Raw genomic sequence first — 10,559 nt, 5'->3', positions numbered from 1 at the left:
TAAACTATAAAACTATTGCTTCCATATGATGAGATCCTTCAGCCCCATTTCAGACAGTCTCTACAAACAGCCGAGTTTCATGGCCCTCAGCCACAATACAGAGACTGACCTCTTACTGACCTCTGGTTGGGGTGGGAGCGTCCTGTTGAAATGCAACCCGGAATCCTTCATTTCCACCACGTTCCAGTTAACGGCAAACCTCGGGCCCAATCCCAATTCGCCCCTCGCCCCTACCACTTCGCCGTAGCCCCCTGGTTTGCGCGTTCACGTCTACAGGTGGGGTGGTGGGGTGTCCCAATTCTTGCTGAGACAGAGGGGTGGGGCGAAGTGTTGGGGCTACCGATAGGGCTGCCCACCGCTTCGGGCAAGTGTGCTCACTGCCCCCTAGTGTGTGTGTGTGTCCACTAGTGTGTATGTGGTGTTTCGCTTCACGGATGGGTTAACGGTGGAGGTGAAATTTCCCCGTTTGTGGGATTAATAAACGGTTTATTAGTTAAATATCTGTCGTGTCTGTATATTATGGTCATTTTCTTCATAAGCTTTAAAAAAATTGATAATAGTACGTCAACGTCTCTGTATCTAGCCAGCTCACTTTCCCGGTCCACCTTAAATAGTCCAGCAGGTCTGAGGCCTGAAGCACCAGAACGTAACTACTGCACCGTTTAAGGTGGAACAGGAAAATTCAAGCAGCACTAGTAGCCTGTTAACGAATTATATATATATATATATATGTATGTATATGTATGTATGTATGTATGTATGTATGTATGTATACACACACTTTTTTTGGTCCTATTTCTGCTAAATGCTGTAAATGTATTTCGTAGGACAAGATTTCATCCACTACCCCTCGTAACTCAGCCTTAAGGTGACAATATCATTTTTTTAGCCTCATAAACTGAAGAAGCAGAGGCTCCACACATGCCTTACCTACTCAACTACAGAGTAAGAGGACAGTCGTGTGCAATTCATTAACTCCAGTTCTGGGATCGGTTTGTTTTCCTTGCCTTAATGAGCCCAGAAAGGGAATTCCTCACTTTTCCTGAAATAAAAAAAACCTGTGCTGTATTTAAACATTGCTGTATGTAAACACACCTCACTTCTCAGTCCGTTCAGTCCAGTTTATATTTACATCTGCTTATTAGGCCCATAGCAATTTAGCCTCGCCCACTTGGGCTGGTCTGCTTTTTAAACGAGGCCCAATACAGAGCAGCCAATCGAAACAGAGCTCATTTGCATGCATCAGTTTTAAAGTCACAGTAACGAAACGGCTGGTCTAATTCCAGGCCATAAACACAGGCTGGAAAACATCACGTAAAATGGTTTATGACTGTTTTTGGTGCACAAAACCGCACAAACGTCATTAGTGGACCTCAGAGAGGAAAAAGAAAACATGAGAAAAATGTACGACAAGGGCCTTTTGACACGTCTCATCTTCAAGCCATGAACGGCCTGATGATTAGCAGATGGACTGAACCTGGAAGGAATTTCGCAATCCAGGATTTCTCAGTTAACTTCAGCCAAAGCGAGGAGAACGAGGGGCTAATTCCACGGGACAGTCCTCGGTTTTCAGTGATCAAGACAGACTGAAGCAGAAACCCTGACCAATGAAATAACCCAGAGAACCCAAGTAAACGTGAGGAGCCTCTGTGGGAAATCACTGACGGATCCCTGACTATCTTAGACGGAGCCCAACATCAGGCATCCGTCTTCTCTTCGCCTCCAGCGTCTCACGGGAAACACTCTGGCTCAGCCTGTCGAGACGCCAATCAGTGGAACTGATCCATCAATGTTCTGCCCACAAATGTGTTCCGGTGTCTATTAATATCAGCTAAAATCATTCAATGCAAAAAAAAATAATAATAAAATAAAATAAAATTTACTTCCAATTTTATTAAAAAAATACAACAATAATAATAATAATAATAATAAAAGCTCAAAATGCTTCAGACAGATGATGAGGCTCAAAAGTAATGTGAGAAATTATGAGCGCTTATTTAAAATCAGACATTAAAAAAATTAATCTCTGTATTTCTCCCACTTTAAAACGTCTAAATGGTCGAGACGACATCAGAGCGGTTCGGTGTGAAACACCCTGTTCCAAGCTCACAGTGGTGGTGATGGGAACCAGACGTCTGAGGAGTTGAATGCTCAGGTTACATCATGCAGATGTTTCAGAACAGATCTTGAAACGGTTCCAAATCTGCAGCCTGACGCATCGTTTTGACAGTTCGGAGAACATTTCGACCAAATGTCCTTAAAGAAAACATTCACACCGTCATTTCTACCGTTATCATAATCAACCCCGACGATGTCAAACAGTCCAGAGACTCGTGTGGGTTCACCGGTGGTTCTAGATAGCAAATTAAAGGTCTACATTTGTGTTGTAAACAGTGCAGCCCCTGGTTCCCATCAACACCGCTGTAAAGACATCCGAGTCGGCAAGTTTCTCACTTCTAACCACTGAATTACTCCAAACTAAGGGTGTCAAACTCAACCAGTAAAACCGCCACGTTAAAGACATCTCATCAAATCTTTGCGCCAGAGAAAATGTATTTATTTCATGTTTTAATTAACCTCTTATGCTCGTGTCCATCTGAATTCACACGCCCAAATCGTAAGACAAATTATTCAGTAACTGCGTGAAAAAGGCATTTTTTATTTATTTATTTATTATTTTGTGTAAAAGCCCCTCAAATGAACAGATCGTGTGTTTTATGATCTCCACACATCACTACATGCTTATAATTCACTGCTGAAAGCCAAAAATCTCCGGCGCTCTTTGTGTTATTTTCTAAAAGTGATGTTTCCAGAGCAGATCACTGAAGAGACGCCGTCTGTTTATAGTTTAGAGCCCAGATTTGGGGAAAAACGGGTCGACTTTCAGTAGAAAAACAAAGTTCAGCTTCTTTTATTATAAGGGTTTAAAATGACGTCACCGTCTATTAGACTAGAGAGAAGAGCTACAGCCTCACACGACGCCCAGCTTCTGAATGGAGCTTATGGAATATGAACGTTATGGAGAACATGACGAAGAGCGGTTTGGAACCACCGGTGGTCCCGAGGAGCTGAAGAGGTTAATGTTCTGCTGTAACCCTAACTGGCCATAGACACCTGGCATCCATTCACTGCTGTAAGTACTTTAAGTATTTACTTATACTATTTACTTATACTTAAGTATTTAAGTTGGTTCAAATGTATTTTGGTGATATAGTTGGTGTGGAACTGCCGCATAGACTCCTGTGGGGTGAGAGTCGAAGCAGGTTGCGCTGCAGTGCATGATGGGGACTGTAGTGAAGCACACAGCGAAACACAGAATTACTTAGAATACATAGAATAATTTTCTTTAAAGTGGTGAACTTCCCCTTTAATTGTGCATTAAATATGACAAATACTGTATATTAAAATGACAAATATGTAGCAGGTTCTGTAAAGCCCAACCGACACTGCTAGAAATGAAGGTTCTGGGCAGGTCCATATTCATTCATGAAGGTACGAACAGTGTAAATGTTCCCTCAAAGGTTCTACAGTGGTTCTAAGGTCTGATTGTGGAGCTTAAATCAGTTCCTCCAGGTGAAAAGTTGGTATTTGTTCCTTTTCATAACCGAATGTTTTAAAACAGAGCAGTAGAGTAAAAGCCTGGAGGCGAGGCGAGGCGGGGTGTGTGGAGTCAGTCCAGCTTAGAACAGATCATCTCAGTGGATTATGGTTCAGTTATGTTCCCCGACTGAAGGTACTGAGATGGACCCATGAGGGTCCCACCCCAGCGACGAGGGGTCCTGCCGGAGCGGGCCTGGACAACTCAGCTGCTCGCTCGATCTACCAGCCATTGCAACAGTTTCAGCCTCGAACACCATCAACTCGCAACCTTTTCAACTCCTCAATCGTACAACAACGTAGGTGGTTCAGGTGCATCTGATACACACCATTACGGGCTTTAACCTGTCTGTGAAAACAGTAACCAGCCTGAACGAACAACAGACCTCTCTCCAATCGCGATGACACACCAGCCAACTCCAAATCCATGTCAACAAACACTGGTGCACCTGAGGGAAACGCGCCGACATGCCAAGAAGCTCCCAGGACAAGTCAGAAAGCATGCTCCCTTCGGAAAACGCACTTGGGAGCGTAATTAAAGGCAGTGGGTCACTGGAGCGGTTATCGGAGTTTATCATCATCTATAACTGGGTTTCACAGGTTCAGCTGATAAACGGCAACTCCACCCATTTTTCACACAATTCCACGCTGAGGATGCAACCGAAGTCAATCAGAGTGGTTGGGTGTGAAACGCTCTGCTCTAGAGAAACTCATAGGCAGAGCTGCCCACAGTGGTGGTGATGGGAACCAGACATCGGTAGAGTTTGATGGCCCCGAAATTGTTATGAACACAATACCTCATGCCTGAAACACCGTTTTACGACATACATATTGGTTTTGGCCTAAAACGTTGGCCTATGACGTTGATCCATTTGTAGTGGAGCGGTACATGCAGGGTGTTGTAAGGCAAAATAGTTACCAGAGCAAACAGAATTTCCGTCATCTTGGCACGATCAACACTGCAGAAGACACGTGGAGGTTCACGGATGGCTTGGCGGAGTAAATAACTTGGCTATATTTGTACCGTAGACATGGCGACCCCTGGTTCCCATCACCACCACAGTAAAGAAATCGGGAGTCTAATTTTCTCTAAAATGCACCATTGTGCATGTGGACGAAAATGCCTTGTTGATGTGAGAGGTCAGAGGAGAATGGGCAGACTGGTTCCAGATGATAGAAAGGCAACAGGAACTCAAATGACCAACCAGAATCTCTGAGGAACGTTTCCAACACCTTGCCGAAAGTGTGAAAGTATAGAGGTGGACGTCTGGTTCCTACCACCACCTCTGCGAACGGTTCTGACTACGTTTCTCGCACCAAACCACGGTGGAAGACTTCACTTGCATCTTAAAGATTTGGACACAACATTTCAAAAGCTGGTGGGATTCCCCTTTAAAAGTCGTCTAATTCTATAACGCATCTGGGAAATATTAGAGATGCACGGTTTCAGAAGCACATTGGCTTTGGCACCAAGTTATCTGTACCAACCAGCTGCTCAGATCTGACTGATATTGGATTTCTGGACTTACTGCACTTCAGCAGAGCAGAACGATTAGGCCACAGAAGGTCTCGGTGCTAAAATGTTTGCATTTTATTCATTTCACAGCATTTGTAACCCGATACAAACAAATGTTGTGCTTACTGTAAAGCTACACCAGACAGTCCCAGTTTCAACATCACCACAGTATCCCAGAGAAACACGGTGGCTGGTATGGCGTAGTGGTAGTTAGTGATGGTTGGTATAGCGTAGTGGTGGTTGGTGTGGTCGGTATGGCATAGTGGTGGTCGGTATGGCGTAGCGGGTGGCTGGTATGGCATAGTGGTTAGTGGTGGCTGGTATGGCATAGTGGTGGTACATGGTGGTTGGTATGGCGTAGTAATAGTTAGTGGTGGTTGATATGGCGTAGTGGGTGGTTGGTATGGCGCAGTGGGTGGTTAGTGGTGGTTGGTATGGCGCAGTGGGTGGTTAGTGGTGGTTGGTATGGCACAGTGGGTGGTTGGTGGTGGTTGGTATAGCGTAGTGGGTGGTTAGTGGTGGTTGGTATGGCGTAGTGGGTGGTTGGTATGGCGTAGTGGGTGGTTGGTATGGCGTAGTGGGTGGTTGGTATGGCGCAGTGGGTGGTTAGTGGTGGTTGGTATGGCGCAGTGGGTGGTTAGTGGTGGTTGGTATAGCGTAGTGGTGGTTAGTGGTGGTTGGTATGGCGTAGTGGGTGGTTAGTGGTGGTTGGTATGGTGCAGTGGTGGTTAGTGGTGGTTGGTATGGCGTAGTGGGTGGTTAGTGGTGGTTGGTATGGTGCAGTGGGTGGTTAGTGGTGGTTGGTATGGTGCAGTGGTGGTTAGTGGTGGTTGGTATGGCGTAGTGGGTGGTTAGTGGTGGTTGGTATGGTGCAGTGGGTGGTTAGTGGTGGTTCGTACGGTGCTGTGGTGGTTAGTGGTGGTTGGTATGGTGCAGTGGGTGGTTAGTGGTGGTTCGTACGGTGCTGTGGTGGTTAGTGGTGGTTGGTATGGTGCAGTGGTGGTTAGTGGTGGTTGGTATGGTGCAGTGGGTGGTTAGTGGTGGTTTGTACGGTGCTGTGGTGGTTAGTGGTGGTTGGTATGGTGCAGTGGTGGTTAGTGGTGGTTCGTACGGTGCAGTGGTGGTTAGTGGTGGTTGGTATGGCGTAGTGGGTGGTTAGTGGTGGTTGGTATGGTGCAGTGGTGGTTAGTGGTGGTTCGTACGGTGCAGTGGTGGTTGGTATGGTGCAGTGGTGGTTAGTGGTGGTTCGTACGGTGCAGTGGTGGTTGGTATGGTGCAGTGGTGGTTAGTGGTGGTTCGTACGGTGCAGTGGTGGTTGGTATGGTGCAGTGGTGGTTAGTGGTGGTTCGTACAGTGCAGTGGTGGTTGGTATGGTGCAGTGATGGTTGGTGGTCGTTGGTATGGTGCAGTGGTGGTTGGTGGTCCTTGGTATGGTGCAGTGGTGGTTCTTTATGGCATAGTGGTGGTTCGTACGGTGCAGCAGTGGTTATAGTGTAGTGGCTGTAGGCTGGGGCTGTAGGCAACCCCACCTGGGTAAACACCTTACACTATACCAATAAGAGTCCTTGGGCAAGACTCCAAACACCACCTTCGCCTTACCTGTGTAAAAATAATCAAACTGTAAGTCGCTCTGGATAAGAGCGTCTGCCAAACGCCGTAAACGTAAATATTGTCATAATGAAATTTACCGCTGGGTCCAGGCCAGTCTTGGCATTACTTTAACCAGTCAGTAAGCAATGAAATGCTCAGTCAGCACAGCTCCAACTGACGTCCAGACGGTCAGGCTGGGTTCCTAAACTCTTCTTTAACCTGGTCTGAGGTCATTTAGGCAAGAAGAGGCAGCTGTCAGTTAGCAGACTGAGCAACCCAGTGTTTCCCACTGGTGCCTACAGACCCCATACTGCACACACACTGCTGTAACACCCTCACTCCAGCCCCCTGAAAGGGTCTGAAGTAAGAAAGATTCAAACCAAGTGCGTCAGACTAAAACCTGCAGCACACAGGGAACTTTACTCCAGGAGGCTCACTAGGACCACTAACTCACGAGCCATTCGTCAACTAATACAAACGAGGATGCGCTCCATAATTATGACTTACTATCTCATAATTATGACTTACTATCTCATAATTACGAAATGGCATCTCAAAACTACGATTTAACATGTAACAATAACAACTTGGTTTCTAATAAAAATTAAGAAAAAAAACTATGAGGAAGTAAGTCATAATTACGAGGTGCTAAGTCATAATGGTGAGAAAACGAGTCATAATTATGAGGAAGTAAGTCATATTTTTGAGATGCTAAACCATAATTATGAAATAATAGGCCATTACTGAGAAAGTGAGTCACAACTATGAGATGCCAGGTCGTAATTATGAGATGCTAAGTCATGATTACGAGAAAGCAGGTCTTTGTTGTGGGATGCCAGGTGATAATTATAATAAGTCAAAATCATGACAGTCATAACTACTAGAGGCTAAATCATAACTATAAGATAGTAAGTCATAACGATGAGACCGAGTCTATTATGAGATGCGAAATCACAATTACAAGAAAGTAAGTCATAATTATGAGATACAATTCTGACATAGCAAATTATGAGATACTACGTCATAATTACGAGATAGTCATAATTGTGATACAAAGTCATAATTATGACATGCAAAGTCATAATTATGAGACAATTCTGACATAGCAAATTATGAGCTACTAAGTCATAATTATGAGATACAAAGTCATAATTATGACATGCAAAGTCATAACTATGTGATGTAAAGTCAATTATGAGACAATTCTGACATAGCAAATTATGAGATACTACGTCATAATTACGAGATAGTCATAATTGTGATACAAAGTCATAATTATGAGATGCAAAGTCGTAATTATGAGACAATTCTGACATAGCAAATTATGAGCTACTAAGTCATAATTATGAGATACAAAGTCATAATTATGAGATAAGTCTGACATAGCAAATGAGATACTAAGTCATTATTACGAGATAATCATAATTACGAGATGCAAAGCCATAATCCTGACATAGCAAATCATTAATTAAGGCATACTAAGTCATAATTATGAGATACTAAACCATAATTATGGAAAGCTCTCTCGTTATCATGACTTACTAAATGGCTGTGTTTTTTTTTCGAGTGATGAAGACGAGCTTCCACACACGTCTCATAACTCAAGAGCGTTAAACTGCGAAGCAAGGCTGTTCTGGAGGAACCTGGACCAGCACCTCTAGAAACGTATCCCGGCCGTAAGCGCTCAGGAGGCGGTTTAGCGAACTGGCACCAGGGCGTTAGTTAGCTTAGCCGGCTGGCTACCAAACTTACAGAAACCGGGCCTCAATGATTTCGCTGTTTATCTTCCCCACGGCGGACGAGCTGGAGCTCAAGCTCAAGTCGGCTTCCTATTCCAGTTCTCCGTTCCACCTTAAACGGCGCAGCATTTCCATCCTGGCGCCGGGCACTAGAACGCAAGTGCTGCACCATTTAAGGTGGAACGGAAAATTCGGAAAGGAAGCTAACTAGGTTAGCTTCAGCTCGGTGCAGATAAGGGCGGTTTAGTGAGCTCAACTCCCAGCAGAACCGCTTTCTGACACACGCGGGCTCTCGGTGTGTGTGAGCGGGCGGGCGGGGAGAAGAGGAGCCGGTCGAAGATGAACGTTTTTCCTCACCTATGGTGGAGATGAAGGTGGTGTTGAAGGCGTCGTCTGAGAAGCGGAACAGCACGCAGGTCTTCCCCACACCGGAGTCTCCGATCAGGAGAAGCTTAAAGAGCAGGTCGTACGTCTTCTTCGCCATCGTTGGCTTTCGGAAAGACTGGTGAGAGTAACGCAGGCGGGGAAGGACGAGCGCCGGGAGGCGAAGCGGCCGCGAATCTCGGTGTTTTCCAGGCTAGGCTAGGCTAGGCTAGGCTATGCTAAGCTAGGCTAGGCTAGCTTTCCGTACCGGACCGTTAGGTTAACTGTTCGCTAACCCGTTAACGACGAGAGCCGCTTGACTTTTCCTCCTCAGCAGACTGGCTTCCCGGTGAGTCCGTCAAGTTAAGGTTACCGTTCTCGAGAGGGTGTTTTCTGGACCCGTTCGTGCCCCTAACTGCCCCCCAACTCACTCTTTCTTTCTCCCACACAGTCACAGGGACAAAATGGCTCCCTCAAAAACCCGACTTTACTCTTTTCTTCCAAACTAACACCGAGCTATTTCCAGATTCCCGGCACGCCGCGTCATCCCAGCCGTCCGTGCGGATTGAACAGTCCCCGAGAGCCTGGACACGACGCTGGATTGCCGGATCTGCGCCGCCGTTTCTCCGTTATTCGTCCCTGGTTTCGAAACGAAGCCGACCGCCGTCGCCTTCGAATGGAGCCACCAAAGGCGACACCCTAGATCCGAGGCCACGCCCCCCCTCCCCGCCAGTGCTGCGGCCCTCTCCCTTTCGATTGGTCGAAACGGCCGTCTGTCAAATCCTGCTCCATTGCTGATTGGACAGAGAGCCTCCCGTCAAAAAAGGCATGCGGGCGTTCGCTGGCGACGCTCGAGGTTTTGAAGGGGCAAATGTTACTGGGTGCGAGTCATTTGCCCCCTTCAGTTACGCCGTCTAAATACAGCTGGCAGATCATTTCACCGAGGCAGTGAGGTCTCTGTGGTACGGAGCCCCTGAAGTGACACGGTGAATGTTTTTTTAATAAGACGTGTCCAAAAATTGCTGTATTCCGGCCGCGAATTACTATTTTGAGGCCGCGAATTACTATATTGAGGCCACACATTAATATACATAGGCCACTAATTACTATGCTGAGGCTACAAATTAAAATACAGAGGCGATAAATTACTATATCAAAGCCATAAATTGCTATGTTGAGGCCACAGGTTAATATCTTGTGGCCATCATTTATTATGTTGAGGCCACAAATTGAAATATGGAGGTCACAAGTTGCTATATTGAGGCTACAAATTACTATACCAAGGCCAAACATTAATATATTGTGGCCATAATTTATTATATTCAGGCTGCAAACTAAAATATAGAGGTTGTAAATTACTTTTTTGAGGCCACACGTTAATACACTGAGGCCACTAATTAATATATTGTGCCCGCTTATTACCATATTAAGTCCACACATTAATATATTGAAGCCACAGATTATTATATTAAGGCCACAAGTTGCTATATTGAGGCCACAAATTACTATATCAAGGCCATACATTAATATATTGTGGCCATAATTTATTATATTCAGGCCACAAATTAAAATATAGAGGTTAAAATGACTATATTGAAGCCACAACTTGCTATATAGAGGCCACACATTAGTAAATCGAAGCCATAAATTATTATATTGATGCCACAAATTAAAATATAGAGGCTACTAATTACTATATTAAGGCCACATATTACTATATTGAGGCCACACATTAATATATTGAGACCATAAGT

At 45.2% G+C, this 10,559-nt stretch overlaps 1 protein-coding gene across 1 annotated transcript in view; it reads right to left on the bottom strand.

Annotated features, from left to right (window-relative positions):
* Positions 1 to 9,503, bottom strand: part of rab10 (RAB10, member RAS oncogene family) — a 32,671-nt gene extending 23,168 nt beyond the window's left edge. The window contains exon 1 of the mRNA XM_017714726.2: positions 8,800 to 9,503. Coding sequence (XP_017570215.1) covers positions 8,800 to 8,926 — 127 coding nt within the window. The 5' untranslated portion in view covers positions 8,927 to 9,503. The remainder of the gene's footprint in view (positions 1 to 8,799) is intronic.
* Positions 9,504 to 10,559: the final 1,056 nt, after the last annotated feature.

This window comes from Pygocentrus nattereri, chromosome 4, assembly GCF_015220715.1.
Source record: "Pygocentrus nattereri isolate fPygNat1 chromosome 4, fPygNat1.pri, whole genome shotgun sequence".
In the NCBI taxonomy this organism is placed as follows: domain Eukaryota; kingdom Metazoa; phylum Chordata; class Actinopteri; order Characiformes; family Serrasalmidae; genus Pygocentrus; species Pygocentrus nattereri.
This window is presented reverse-complemented; position numbering and strand designations above follow the sequence as displayed.